The sequence below is a fragment of the Ischnura elegans genome, chromosome 4 (assembly GCF_921293095.1).
Source record: "Ischnura elegans chromosome 4, ioIscEleg1.1, whole genome shotgun sequence".
NCBI classification, from domain to species: Eukaryota; Metazoa; Arthropoda; class Insecta; order Odonata; family Coenagrionidae; genus Ischnura; species Ischnura elegans.
The window spans coordinates 17332311-17348188 of record NC_060249.1 but is presented as its reverse complement, the minus strand read 5'-3'; the positions used below and the strand labels follow the sequence as shown (position 1 = coordinate 17348188).

The following is a 15878-nucleotide window of genomic DNA, read 5'->3' as shown; positions in this document are numbered from 1 at the left end:
GATAGATGTACACATAGGTAATATTTTCAGTTAGAACAGACTTTATAAGAGCCAATACATGAGCTTGAACAGAGGGTTAAGTCAGTAGTTCAGTTGATGTATCAACAGGCTGGGTAATAAAGTTACCCACAGAATGTTTTAATGCTTCAAATGATTTATTTAGAGTTGATGACATTTTCACCTCTGCATAAAAAGATTTTTCTTGATATTCTTACTTTCATCTATCAATGTTTGGTTCTTAAGTAAATTCCTGGGGGTGCAGTGGTACACTCATTTAAGTAAGATCCAGAGCGTCATCTAATTCCACTGCTTGGCCACTGTGTGACTTACTGGCTTGAGCAGTGAAAATTGGTTTGTCATCTAAATCTATGAAATATAGTGCAAGCCTCAAGAGTTGGTAGTAAGCCACTGCAGCCCAATGCATGTAAACATCTCATCTACAGCTCTATAGGGTGGTGTGGGCCTTGGCTTCCTCTATTATATTCCTCCATACAATTATTCTAGCTTTCTCCTTCTATCATCTAATTCCCACTGCCTTCAAATTATCCTCCACATCCAGTAGCCATCTTTTCCATTGTCAACCTCTTCTTCTGACCCCTTTCATCATGAATACTACAAAAGAGGATCCTCGAGTTGACCTCTATAATTGTTGTCGCCCACTCCGTATTTAAATGGGTTTACGAAAGTCACCGCTTGCACCGCTGACGAACAAATTGATCCGAGCTTCACGGGGAAACAAGGTATAATTAGCGGTTTTAACTGAAATTTATTTATACGGTGATGCTATCTATAAAATGCATTACTTTTCAGTGCTATTCCTACATGCTACAAACATTTTACAGCAAATAAGGGAAAAAAGTGGATCACATTGCACTCAACACAGCGCCGCGGACATTTTGGAAAGCCGATTAAAATGCGACCAAAGTGGCAACAGAAATCTGGCACATCTACATAACTACATGTGTATATCCTAATCTTCTAGCACTTCATTTATCTCCATGTTCATTCTAATTCTCCATCTCACCCTTCTCAAAATTGATCCTAGATTCTCCTAATGATGTCTTTCAAAATTTGTTTCTTTATCCTGACTTGAATATGCACATGTCTCAGCTTCAAAGTAACAACTGGTCCAACAACAGTTTTCTGAATCTTCAGCTGTGATAGTAGAGTTCATTTGAGGAGATAGTAGAGTTGAGTGTTACATTTGTCTGCCCTATTTTTACTTTTCAATATTAATACACAGCAAACAATTCAGTCATTCTTATTTCGCTCACTATTCTGGGATATAGGCTTTAATAGTGCCATGCTCTCTTTTTAGACTGATAAGATGATCAAATTTCTGGTGATGCATCAATAATCTACAAAGTACTCGATGATATAAAAGTTTTTTCTTGTCTTGAATAGGTAACCATACAAATAGCGTTTTTATGATTTAACACATTCACTACTGCTGACACCAATTGGCATCGCCTCGGTGTTGATCACAGAGCTGCATGATGCCAATTGTCGTAAACCATATAAGCAAAAATAAACTTCACTCCACATCAAACTACAATAAATTGGTGCCGCAGTGAATGTGTTAAGCTACGGTTTCCTGGTGCCAAATACTAGTTTGATGTTAAGCATGATCAATATTCTCTTCTGGAATAATGATTTAGAATTAAGGGTACGATTTTATTACATATTTTTCTTAAATTCCAGAGTTATTCATATAAAAAGTACTTATTCTACTTCTTTCTACGCTGAAATTGTTACAAGTTAGTGATTATCTAAAGAAAAACAAAGTAAAGTATGTATGAGGGAATAACACTTGAAGGAGTCCCCCAACATTTTGTGGAAGGTATGGGAGCCCCTAGCTTGACTTCCTTTCTCCTTGAGGCCTTGGCTATTAAGAAAATAAATGATGACAATCAGAACCTAGGCCAACGCCAACTAAGGGACAATTCAGGAAAGGTAGGAGATGTCTGCAGTGGGTTTTTTTTTATAGTACTCCCACAAACCTAACATAGCATGGGTGCTCCCCTCCCCAAAACATTATTGCCATTGACCCCTTGATATTATGATCCCACAAAAATGTTGACTATGCCACTTATGACACATCCCATCTTTTTAGGTTAGCTCTGCCCAACATTTAAAATGTTCAATGCAGAGCTGAAGCTCCTTTCCTAGATATGAACACGCTGTGGGGCGACTTCATTCTGCACCTTGTTGGGTCATGCCTAGGCTCATCTTTGAGCCATTTACCAAAGGCAGTGCCACACTGAAGGGCCTTCAGCTGCAGGGGGTTATAGGATAAGTGGAGGATCATGGTGCAGCCACTGTTCAGGCCCAGTGCAGCAAGGGACTACGTATGAGGCCCTCCCAGGACAATGCCTCATGGATATGGCACAGATTAACATTCTCTGAGGCTCACTCTCCGGAAAGCCTCTCGCCACATGCAGCAGAAAAGTTAAGGTCTTCACGGCACACTACAGGGAGAAGGAAAAAGAACATTCACGGCAGCCTACCAAGGGGAGTACCAGGTATGTTTACAGCAGCAAAAGGGTTAACAGCTGCATGGCTATTCCAATTGCTGTATGGCCCTGCTATGAGTCAATGGCAATTCCTGAGTAGACATTGCATTACTCAATAGTGGAGACAAAATTTGGTGAGAGTGGTTTTTTTTCACTGCCACATAAACAATTAAGGAATTTCATCAAGCCCAAAGGAAAAATCTGAGACAATATGAAACTTAAAGGCTCTTAATGTTCTATAAATAGGAACCTGGTATAAACTGACTAATTAATACAATAGACTCTCGTTAACATGAGCAACGTTATTATGAAGTTCTCGTTATTACGAAGCAAATAGTTGGTCCCGACGAAATGGCCTATCCAATCTATGGTAAAAGAAACGTTATTACGTAATTACGAATCTTAGTCCCTGTCCCGGCAGTTACAAAATGAACTTTAATATGAAGTTCCACAAATAAACAACGGCATTTAGGTGGATATACACTATGCTAAGTTTTAATAAATGCACCACGTTTAAGTTCTCCTCTTGTAATGTGCCCTAGAGCATCAATTATGGTTCTTTCTCCAGTCTACACACAACATCATATAATAAGCTTCATTCCCGTGGAATAATAGTTACCCACTAATAACCCCTCATAAATTGGACGTACAGTTAGTACTCTTCCTCCGCAGATTCGATTTACGTACTTTCAGAGATATGAGCATTCAAAAATTTCAAATTTCGAAAATGGCGCCTTTAGATTAGGCCAATGCGAAGCAGTGTGGCATAGAAAAACTTGCACTTTGGGCATAATCTGAACAAAGTATCATTGAATCCGGTGTGAAGTTAGAAACTGTTCTGCGTTCCGTCTGTTCTTCCTTACCTCGGAGAACGATGTTTTCGGCTCCAGCTTCGTCGTACGCCCAGCTAAATCAGTTCTTCACAACTGTGAGTTAGCGCATCCAGCGATTTGATCGTTGGATTATTCTTCCTCATAGAATAATTCTCTAAAATCGCTGGCACAGTAATGGCTGATGCCTGGTTTCGCTATTTAGTTGGGCCATTTTCGCTTCTATAGCGTTAAGGTGTTTTTCCCCGTCCCATCCCTTCCAACCCTTTCGCTACCCCAGAGGCGTCGTCGGGATCCTATCGCGGCGGCGCCTCTTTCCTTTTTCCTTCCTCTCCTCCCCCTCCCTGGGTGATCGGGTGTATAAGTCACTGGCTTGGTTCCCGGCCCCGGTGCGTTGTACCCTCGCACAGCTCCCCTGAGCCCTCATTACTTCTTGTGAGTTAGCGTACAATTATGATGCAGAGTTGAGTTCTGCAGGATAACCGTACTCCTTGATGGCTCGCATAACTCCAGCTGGCGAGAGTTGTCCGATGACAGTGCAAAAGAAGGAGCGGAGAACCCTTCGCCAGCACCGTTTGCTGCCAATATCTGGCCCCAAAATGCACCTCACACCCTCTCCTAGTCATACATCGCTGTCACATGCACATGAACCACCAAAACAATCCCTTTCTGCGAATCGCCAAAACAAAGGAATCTTCCTTTGGATCCTTCACGCTCGTCGTCCCTTCCAGCTCCTTTCTTCACAGAACCCTTTTGTTTACAAGTGATGTGGGCATTTTGCTCTCTTACCCTGGTAACCTTGCACCCTACCCCGGACTAGACCCTTTCTTCCTGTCATCGGACAACTCTCGGCGGCCGGACTGCAGGTTTATCAACTTACGACCAAGGTCTCGGAACGCATCTAGTTCGTATATCGAGGACTTACTGTATTCGGGAAGATATCAACCCTCGATTGCGTCATGCTGCATTCTTCTATTGAGAAACTGAAACGAATTTTCTTGTTTTTATATATTTGGGAGTAATGTAATTGCATTTATTATGCACTTTTTTTTTCGACAATTCCTAAAAGAAACATTCATATGAACTCCGTTATTACAAACTTCCAGTTTTTTGGTCCCGTGAACTTTGTAATAACAAAATGATAAGAGTATACTGGACTTGGAGTAAGTGGGTAAACTTTTCTCGGGATTCCCAATGGGTTAAAAACTCCCATAAAATAAATACAATGACATTCAGCAGCCCTGAGGATGAGCCCCCAAGCTGGAGCTCGAAAAATGGCAGAAACAGAGTTTTAACCCTGTGGGAATCCTCAGAAAAGTTTACCCAGATAATTTACTGCATAATTAATAAAGCATCAGACCTTATTTCACTTGGAATATGTTTTCACTGAAGATAAGAATTGAAAGAACAAAGAGGAAGTAGTGAATATAAATGAAAATTTTTACTTAATAAAAATGCATACTTTCACGTACAATTATTTACAAAAAAAGATTAAGAATCACTGTCACCATCCTCTGCCATAGTCACATCTCTTCCTGCAATTTCAAAGAATGTAGTCACACTTTTTCCCCTAAACAGCCTTTGTTTTGATATCCTAAACCAATCTCCAATGCTCCTCTTTACATCTTTCATGGCAATATTTTCGCGATTAACATTTTTAGCTTTTATGACATCTGAAAAGGAAGAATTAAAAAAGGTCACTACTCACTTACTCTAGAGAATAAAAGCAAGCATCAAATTGAGATAGTTTCCTTCAGAAATACACAATTTTATGACTAACCAAAAATCAAATTTATCAGCCGCGGGAAATGTGCCTCAAAAGAGACCTTATTTGGAGCCCTGCCCTTAACACAGAGCAGTAGGGCAACGTTATTGGACATCATTTTTACAAGGATGCTGTTAACGGCTCGGTTTAGAGAGAAAACTCCCTTGTGCATTAACCCTGATGAATGGTCATGAAGAGTTTTGAACTGGAATGAAAAAAATAAAAATGTTAATTATCAAACCCACAAGGTAGACACAGTAGAAGTAATTAAAGGACATGACATACTACGTATCTCTGAAATTTAGAAGATGAAGCTATTCCGTTATGCAAAGCATGTAAGTCCTCCAATGAATCTACAGGAATGTCAACAACGTTTTCACATTCACTAAAGTCTTCTCCTGGTTCTGGAATTGGTTTCGCACTCTTCACTGCTGCTGACAGCACTGTAATGCTATTTTCTATGAAAATCACTTTATTCATGAGTGCCTCCATCTGACTAGTCACTTTTTGATCAAGCTTTGTTATCAAATCTAGAATGAAATGAAAAAAAAAACATTAATTATCAGAAGGAAGATACACTAAAAATGAGCAAAGGATTCTTCAAGTATTAGGAGAACACCATTTGGTGAGGGTAACATAAGAGGATAAAAGAGTATGAATTGAGTTTTCTTACTTTCAAAGGGTGTCCTAATAGCAATTTATTCATAAATACTTTTCACTACATAAATGAAATTTACTAATAAATACTGCTAAAGTACTCGAGAGCACTCTTTTTTATGGGAATAATGTAACATTTTTATAGAAACACACAAAAATAATTTGAATTTTTTTTTTTTTTAATATTTAGCAAATATATAATTAATTGAAAACTCTTTGAGTAGGCAAGTCAGTGAGTGGAGGGGTTTGACAATTGCATATTTTTGCTTATAAGGGAGAAGAGAGGGTCAACAAATGAGATCAAGAAACCACAGGCTTGTGTGCATAGAGCACTGCTAATGCATTTACTCACAGCAGCTTACGTACCCTTCAAGTCAACATCATCTCTGTTTTTGGAAATGGATGTATTAGTTTGCAGCTCACGAGGGCTTGTAGGGGGTTCATTCACCCTATGGACAGGAATCAATTGCCTTCGCTTGAAGGCACTGTTCTGCATCAATTTCACTGCATTTCCAGAGTATGGAAGCAGCTTCACAACTGATCCAGCCTCTTTTCCACCCACAAGTTCATAAGACATGTTCGTAACTCTACTTCGGTCTTCAAAAGCTTCTGTAACTGTTTCCGTTTCAGGTGCTGAGGAAAAAAAGAAATAAGATGGATAAGAATAAAATCAACAAGAAATGCTACTTGATACCACATTCCATTTAGCATTAGTGGGTCTCAGAAATGATCAATAATAATATCTGACCCAATTTATCTATAGTAACCTTTTGATCCACCTTGACATTACTTGTACAAAGTGAAATTTTAAACAGGTCATTGCTAGACTGCATGACCAAATATGTACTCCTTTGGAATGTACTAAATTTTAATTATGTGAGCATAATATTTATTTAGCAAAAGTATCACTGACATTTTTTTATTATCACTGATATGTTTTTCTTGCCCAAATCCAACATAGATTTTTAAGATGACATTTTAGGTGTTAATTTCCCCCATTAGTTTTCATTTTTTTAATTTTAATTTTTCATTTTCCAACCATTTACACAAATAATTTGATCTTTGATTCCTACAATCTTACTCTGTAGGGGAGAGTAGGCCACTTTCAGATAGTGAGCATACATATTTAGCTTTGTAGTCGTGTGATAGGTGCTATTATATTTCGGGAATTGCATACAACTTATTATTAACCATGCTTCCACTTTGCATATGGCTGCCATCACTCTATTGCACACTGATGTACTTTCATTGCTTTTATAGTGCGCAAGTTAAAATACTGCTGTTTTTCACCATCAATTAGCATTCAGGTAAGATGGATATTTTGGTTTTTCAGAGTAAAGCATTAATAGTGTTTCAAATGTGACATTTCAATAGGTACATTTAAATTAAAGCTATCAGTCTTGAAACAAGTTGTATGATCACAATCAAAGGTTGCACATTGGGCCGCAATGAGACAGATGTCAGTTGTATCAATGTGGCCCATGGAATTGTACTTTATTTAAAATTTAAAAGTTAAAGATAAAATATAAAAAATAAAACAAAAAACATTGCTAAATATAACTGATAACTTCAGGCTTTAATTTTTGAAACCTCTCCATTTTGGAAGTAAAGAAATAAAACTTAGTAAGGTTCACTATTATTTAATTATGGGCACTACCCGGGTTTCGTAACTTGGTTGCATTGTCAGGTGACTGATCATACATGCATCTTATATTTATACACACATATGACAGTGACGACATCTATTGGAAAGGGAAAGGACTGGTAGAGAGGGCAGGGGTGGGGGTTAACCAATAGAATGGGGGGGGGGGGGGGGCAGCCTTGATCTGGGACGAGGGTTTTTCCTGTGAGGATAGGTATCTGACCAGCAAGGGGAGGGTGGGGTTAAACTGGGTGAGGAGACAAGAGTTAAGGAAGGTAGCGGTGTTGGGGAAGAAAAAGAGGATTAGCGGGGTGCATCCAAATCACAGTAGTCTATGTTACTCTCGCAGGAAAAATCCTTGTCCCAAATCAAGGCTGCCCCTTCCCCCCCATTCCGTGCTTTCTGATAGATGTCCTCACCGTCATATGTGTGTATAAAAATAAGATGCATGTAAGATCGGTCACCTGACAATGTAACCAAGTTACGAAACTCGGGTCGTGCCCATAATTAAATAAAAATGAACTTTACAAAGTTTTATTTCTTTATTTCCAACATTGCTAAACTTGAAAAAATTCTTGGTGTTGATAAGATCTATTGAAGTTGTGAGTAGCTAATCTTTTCCTACCTGAAAATTTGCACAACTTGATTAGCTTCTTCACACATTGAATGCAGGCCCAATTTTCATTGAAGTCGTCAAAATCAGCCGTTTAAATAAGAAAGAATGATAGAGGGAGGTTTCCGCACCATAACTTCCGTTCAAATGCTGCTTTTTACAAACAGCGCACACAGTTCGATGGAGGGAAGCTTGCTGAAGGCCATACACACGATCTTAAGGTTTGGGTGAAGGTTTTGGCATTCCTTTTATAAGTTTGCTGTTAACTTTAAATTGATAATTTTAAACTTAACCTTTTCCCTACGCAGGCCATGTTTTCACAGCTTGAATTTTTCGACGCTAAAGGACAAAGGCCGTGTTTTCACGGCTTTGTGGTCAAGCATGCCAAGTGGGTCCCAAGCGCCATTAGGGTCCCTAGGAGTGAGAGGTTCGACCCTTTCTTATTGTCCGTGTGGGGATTATCTCGGCCCATTCCGGCACTTAATGTCCCACTCAAGGAAGGTGCTCATGGTCACTTATTTGTATATTAGTTAGAATAACTAAAAATGTACATGTTGCATTTATTGAAAATCAATGCCAGGAATTACATTCTGGATGTTCTGCTGATTGGTTACAAATTTTAAACAGATCTCTAGCGTTCATATTAACGGAGTTCATCATCACCTAGAACAAATTTTGGAGACGCTACAGTTAGATGTTTAATTGTTTTTTTAAACCTTACTCACAAATTTATAGGAGCGATTTTGTTGTGATTTACATCTAAAGATATACGTTACTCTGTTAGCCACATTCTAAGTGTATATTTGCGGTGAAATTTGGTGAAATATCCTTTGGAACTCCTATGAAAAAAAGCCCGCGTTATGTAATAAAATATGATTCTCTTCTCTTTCTTATTTCGTGCATAATATGAATTTATATTTATCTAAGTGAAATTACTTTATAAATATAATATAGCCATTTCAAATGGCAAATTTGTAAGATTCAAGTAGTTTTATGAGAATTTTTCTGGAAAATATTCTTGAAAATTCGAAAGGTTTCATTCTCATGTTTTTAGAATGCTCATGGAGAGCAGACGCAAATGAGAAGAGTGTGGATTTGGGCATCATAGATCTAAAATATGTTAATATCAAACTCGCAAATAACTAGAAGTACATTGAGAGATTTCACTCCCTTGAAAGTACATGCCTACTTGTCGGTCTATGATATAATGCCATTTTGCTGAAAACCCTAAAAATAACCATAGAACTTCGTTTAACAGTTCTAGAGGCATTGCAAAATGAAAGGTGTACATTTATGAACTGACATTTGCTACAACAGTAACAATTAAAAAAAATAAAATCGCACTAGTAACAATAAACTGACTGCAAAAGTATGCCGTGATGGGCTGCCTTTGGGAAAAGGGTGGAGGATTACATTTGCCCAGGGGCCGCTAGGCTAGGTCATTAAGTGGAGAAAGCGACTACCAGGACAATTCCTTGCTGAGAAACAACTCTGCACAGGGCGAAAAAGAAATGCTCAAAGCCTTCGTAGAGGCAAAACCAACTTTCCGTGAAGGAGCCCGGTGCGAAAGTGTTAAGTATTACAACCTTATCTCTAGTATTTTAAATATAAAAGAGGTTTATTTGTAACATGAACTTCCTATATAAGTAAAATTTACAATAAATAGCTGTTAAAATGTATTACTCGAATGTTAATTACCATGTCTCATTGTGGCCTGACGTCAGGCCACAACGAGACGGATGCAAAGATTTTTGCAAAATAACTTTAGAGCCATTCAAATTAACATAACATCATTGTTAGCAGAGAAGAAAGTGTAGAAAATAGTGAAGTTGTCAGCTGACAAGATAGTAATGAATTATATCAACTGGAAAAAATATGAAAAATGATAAAGTGATTTTTGTCTCATCATGGGCCACTCTCCCTTAAATACATACGTTTTTGTCTTATCTAGGGCCTTATTAATGTTGCACAAGTAAAATTATGTACACAGTGTTGTGATTGAAATATTGCATACTGTCAGACTATGAGTGTAAGGGCACACCATGTTTTCTAATGCAGGTGCCACTATTTTATTCACTTACAACATAGCAGTGGAATAACAATAATGCATTTTATTTGCCAGACAACAACTATTATACATGCATTGTTGATGGCTAGCCAAGAATACATGTAATAACCCAAGATAGTTAAGGCATAGGCAGGTCAGAAAAATACATGTAAATACAAAATAAATTACGAAGTTAAATAATCAATGGAATAGAAGCATTTGGACGATAAAAAGTTTTTTATGTATACTTTATATAATATTATGTATACTGTTAGGAAGGTCTTCAATTTGCACTTTTGTGCTTCCATGAAGTACCCATGAGAAAAAAATGTCACTTAAATTCAAGTGATTGGCAATGCATAAGTCTTTCAGTAGTACCTGTTTTGAGTAGTTAAGGAGGTGAATGAGTAAAGGGGAGGGGAGGAATTGGGGGGACAACCATAATACCAGGTTCACTGAAAGGTATTCTACCAATTAAGGTAGAGTTACATGGATAATTTTACAAAACACCTAGCCCTGTTCCACCTAGTTTGAGTTATTCAAACTTATCATAGTGTTCAATGTCACCAAAACATAATGAACAATCTGACAGTAATTCTTTAATTTCAGTTGAAAAGATATTCAAGATATTCCATCTATTACACTAATGTTTCTGAATAGTCTGATGCATGGAATGAAATGATTAAACAATAGAAACTAATGGAAACTATAGAAAATTCAACTGTAGAAATGAGGAAAATATAAAATAAAAGTTTCGAGAAATTATGAGGTATTGCATTATAATTAAATAAACAGTTCAAAAAATGTAAAATATTTGGTTTTCCTTTTAACTATATACAATTCATCAACTGAAAATGCTTATTTTTTGCTGAGAAGGGAGAGAGGTTGAAAAATAGCAGAAAAATGAGTGCATAAAATATTTAAAAATATAATTGTCTATGCATTTGATCACAGCAGCTTACCTACCATTCAAATTAACATCATCACCATTTTTGGAAATGGGAGTACTTGTTTGCAGCTCGATAGAGCCTGCCTGGGGCTCATTCACCCTATGGACAGGAATCAATTGTCTTGGTTTGAAGGCACCGTTCTGTATCAATTTCACTGCTTTTACAGAGCATGGGAGCAGCTTTACAACCGAACCGGTCTCTTTACCTCCCACCAGCTCATAAGAAACATTTGCAACTCTACTTTGGTCTTCAACAGGTTCTGCTAATCTTTCTGATTCGGATGCTGAAAAAATCATGAAACATGAGGAACATGATGCCTGTGATAAATTAATACCAAATGAAATACCAAATGCTCCATGATACCAGTGGCTAGGGGAGGGTTTTGGGGATAACCCCCTCCCCCCCCCCCCCAGAGCTCAGAGAAAATTTTAAGTGAAATCCATTTTACTTAATTGTATTAATATTACTTATGGAACAATATAAGGATTTATAAAATATCACTCAGAAAGCCGCAAAACTCACTATTTATCATAAAATTTTTCTAGAGAGCGGCCCCCGGACCTCCCAATTACCCTTACAGGTATGCCATACCCCGAGACACCCCAGTATTAGTTGCACCTAAAACCCTGAATATACTAACCTTAATGCCTAACTGCACTTCTGTGTGATAAAGCATGCCTTGTAGCGTATAGTACTATGAAGGAACTTGAGATTACATGATTAGGGTAGGCCAAAAAAGGACTTTTTTTAAGAATCAAATTCACCCCATTCGGAATGATGATGGTCTTGTACCAAGGAAGAGTTGCCACCAGAAAAAGGTGATGGTCTCATCTCAATTCAGGTATTCCTTTAAATTTTTATTCTCACCCGTTTTAAAAGGAAATCATCTTCAAGGCTTAACCCTCTCTGTTCACCCCTTTACCCACCAGTAAGATCACATTAATCACGCAATAATATCTAATGAATTTACCTATCGTCGGTGTATAGTATCTGGCGACGAAGCGCGACAGTGCGATATGGTATATACTGTTTGGCATTAGATGCTATCAATGTGCGAAGTGGATACAATGAAGTCTTTGCCATCAGGGTACATATGTTTTTGTCCCAATAGCTCTAGATTAGATATTTTCTCCAAATTTTTTCTCCAGATTTTAGCCGCCCTCGGTGGCGATGGGGTAAAGTCCTCTCCTGCCAATCTGTAGGTCGTGGGTTCGAATCCCGCCTGGGTAGATGATCCCTACCCAGGGCATGGATGTTTGTGTCGTTATTTGTTAATGTTGAAAACCCGTTGTAAAGGCCACAATGTGCTATTTACGGGGAAATTGGAAATAAATAAATGGATCCATTTGGTGTAGCAAAATACCTATTGGTTTTTCCAAAAAAATATAATAGAATAAATGCGACTAGAGCGAGGCTCTGACTAGCGTTTGATTTCATATACTCACCAAATGTGAGCATATCAATCAATCACCATTGCAGTTCCAGCATATTCTATCACACACTAAATTGCATACATGACTCAGTACAATGATAATTTCATGCCTTGAAGCGTTATACAGAACATGGAATTTTGGGCTCATATTTGCTCATCAAAAAATTTCAATATTAATGATTTTTTTAGACTTCCTTATAGGAATAAAACATAATGGGATTATCTTACACTTCATTTCCTAATATAAGGTCATTGAAACATTTATAAAAGCACAACATATGAAAAAATATTTCATTCGCCACAAACACGACTTCTAATAGATAACACTGCAGTGATGCCATGGGCAGTCGGACATAATGGGTGGCATGCGGGTTGCCTGCTCTTGAGGTTTATTGATTAATATCTTGCAAAACCATTCTTTACATAAACTTTAAATTTTATTAATATAATGCTAGAAGTAATTCTAATCATTGGCTATTACCGAAATGGGCGTAGCTACAGCTACTTCATCTTCATTGGTGTATGAATCCAAACTCTGCCTGAATTGTTGCAAAGTTTTAAATTTTATGGCTTAGGAGGCAGCAGTTACTATTATATAATTTTGAGGAAATATTGGATTTGAGGCCCTGTTATGAGTATGAAACTTACCTCCACAGCCCAAATTTAATCCCAAATAAAAAAAACCTATTTCAGACCACTGTAATATACTGGAACATAAGAAGTCACAAAAACAAGGCATGGTAAAGCCAACATACATACCGGGCGTTGAAAGTGGATCAGTAAGTATTTCTTTGACATCCTCATCTTCAGAAGAAAGTGGTTCACTTGGGTATCTGATATCCTTAGCTTTCCTTTTTCTTTTTCCAATTCCACCCATTGCTGCTAAATCAGCGTCACTTAAATCAGCAGCTTTACACTCAAAGTCCAAGGCATCAGTTACAGAATCTGAGGAATATTATTTACTGTTTTTTCAAGGTTGCTGCAACATATGACGGCTGAAACTACCAATTACCAATGACTGAAATGCTTACCAAAACATTGTGAGACATATTTCAGATGCAGCAAGTCCCAGTCTCCATTGGGCTCAGCACCCTTGTAGACCAGTCTCTTCAATTCTGATCCACTGACATTCACAGGGGGATATAGTACGTATTTTTTACCACCCACTTCTGTAATCCACGAGGAAGGGAAGGTTGTAAGGGAAAGTCCATCACCATCCCTACTTGAGTGAAATTTAGCAACAACCCAGGGCATGCTGAAACAGAGACGATGGTAACAAAAAAAATAATTCTTAAAAACAATTCATAAATCTACCACTACAATTTCATATTTAACCTTTTCCTGCCGGTGCAACAATGTGAAAAGGTTTTCTGTGGTAACGTAAGAGTAGCATAAGAATATGTATTTGAAACCTCTGTATGGAGCTCTTTTTTTTGGGGTCGAGTTACACTGGTATTTCCTTCCCTCAAATTTGATACACAACTCGACCACCATCCCATCCCATCAGCACCAATCCCTTACCCTGGCTCTCTGACCCTATCTTAGCTCGAATCCATGGTCAACTTATTGCGTTACCAGTGTTTTTTTTTTCCGGCCAAATATGGCATCTGATTTTCAATAATTTACTCTTCTAAAAGATTACTAACATTTTTACAGCATTTTAGAATTTTAAACAGATTTTTAGCATGAATAGCAATAAAGTATGTGAACACAAGGTACGAAGACTATAAGTACTCCAGTCCATTATTTTTTAAATTAAGGTTTCGTTTAAAAAAATGCTTACACACATAAAAAAACAAAGAATTCGTTTCAAAGTATGTTTAAATTTTTTGGTATGCAACAAAAAATGTATATCATTACAAAAACCAATGACAATATATCCACTTTGAAATGGATTCCTGTGGTGAGTATGATCATAAATGAAAGGGAGGGTCTCGGGCAGGGTCTTTATTTTATGCCGATGGATCAGTGGCGGATTATACAGCAAATATAACACACTAAAATGGCACAATAGAGCAAAGTAAAAGCAATGTTAGATAAATAAGTTAGAAAAATAAAAAACACTGATCTTATAGAATACACATGCTAAAATATATCACATACAATTATATTTTAAAGACTAAAGGGCACATTTTATCGCACCTTGCTGGATTGGTCTGGGGCTAAGTAGCCAATCCAACATATATATGACGACATGTAAAGGGGTCTATATGCATAGCACAAAAAAATGTAAGTGTTCAACTACATTAATAATGGCACTTTAAACTTAAAGAGTGTACCACTGAGCCATATAGCATATGCTAAGAGTTAATAATGTTTTTTCACATCCGTTCTTGTGAGGCACATTGCACCTGAACTCAGCAATTCCAATATAGAATCTGATGATAAGTTAAATAGTCTCTTAATTTACCTTACATGAAAGAAATAAGATGAAAGGAAAAATTAGAACAAGACTGAAGGTTGTGTTGAAACACAAAGAAAGGAACGATCAAAATTATTATGCGCACATATCGCAGTTAATGAGGACATTACACCGTTTATATGCACATTTTATACCATTGCGGTGGAATTAAATATTCTCATAATATGTGCATATTACTCACTTTTTGCTAAGAGAGGGGAAAAAGAGATATTAAAAATTTAAAAACAAAAGAATTATCAGGTATTTGTAATATCTTTAATTTATACATACCTTAATGTACCATAGATCCACAACTCTTATATGGACAGTGACAATTTGAGTTTTAAATCTGTGTAACTAACTAACGCGGCTGTATACAACTTACTTGTTATTGGGTTAGTATGCCCAATAGTTATTGAATTTCACCAGCAGGCTTCTGGAAATATTACATACTTTCATTGATAAAGTTATGTAAGCATTACGTCAATGGCGTATTCATACTGTAAATGCAGTGTACAGTGGTTATTAGTAAGAATAAACTGACCTTCTGTGATATTAAAAGCGAGGAAGAGGATCAAAACCAGTAGCAAAATGTTGCCCGTAGAACCATACTGTCCTAGTACAAGAGAATGATGAGATGGCTGTAAGGTTCGCTTTAGTCCGTCTACAAACACTTCTGCTTGCTTATAGAATTTACGCAGTTTCCATGCAAGTAGAGGGTGAAGTTAGGTTTTCATTGATGATAGCAAATGCTTACGGAAACCCGTTAAGAAGCTCCAATCATAATGAGACTCCATTGCCATTATTAACAAATATCCCACCGTTCATTCCCAGCGGGGTTTAGCTTATCTTCAATTAATTAAAATTTCAGGCAAATATTGTTAAATTTATATAATATAATAATACCTGTATTATTCCCAGAAAATCTGAAGCGCTGCTTATCGTAAACACTACGTAAATGAATTATGTCCGAGAGCACTCAAAACAAAGTCAAAAACACATTCAGCGCATGCGCAGGCTGTGCCATG

The 15878-nt window shown here is 37.3% G+C and overlaps 1 protein-coding gene and 1 long non-coding RNA gene across 9 annotated transcripts in view; one reads left to right on the top strand and one right to left on the bottom strand.

The window, feature by feature from the left end:
- LOC124157096 overlaps nt 1–6664 on the top strand; it is a 22631-nt gene extending 15967 nt beyond the window's left edge. Inside the window, exons 2-3 of the long non-coding RNA XR_006864536.1 lie at nt 2114–2522; nt 6396–6664. This is a non-coding gene — a long non-coding RNA (uncharacterized LOC124157096). The remainder of the gene's footprint in view (nt 1–2113; nt 2523–6395) is intronic.
- Nucleotides 4766–15878, bottom strand: LOC124157094. 8 transcript variants are annotated; one of them, XM_046531576.1, is made up of 10 exons: nt 15757–15878; nt 15395–15533; nt 15142–15286; nt 13481–13704; nt 13209–13394; nt 11034–11300; nt 6132–6398; nt 5394–5638; nt 5124–5313; nt 4766–5016 (listed from the first exon to the last, which is right to left on the bottom strand). In XM_046531576.1, the coding sequence occupies exons 4-10, from the start codon at nt 13701–13703 to the stop codon at nt 4835–4837; spliced, it is 1560 nt and encodes a 519-aa protein (XP_046387532.1). In that variant the 5' UTR covers nt 13704; nt 15142–15286; nt 15395–15533; nt 15757–15878; the 3' UTR covers nt 4766–4834. The 8 variants fall into 8 exon arrangements, with proteins under 8 accessions (XP_046387532.1, XP_046387534.1, XP_046387533.1 ...); XM_046531578.1 differs by having other exon boundaries at nt 15236–15286; XM_046531577.1 differs by having other exon boundaries at nt 15395–15526.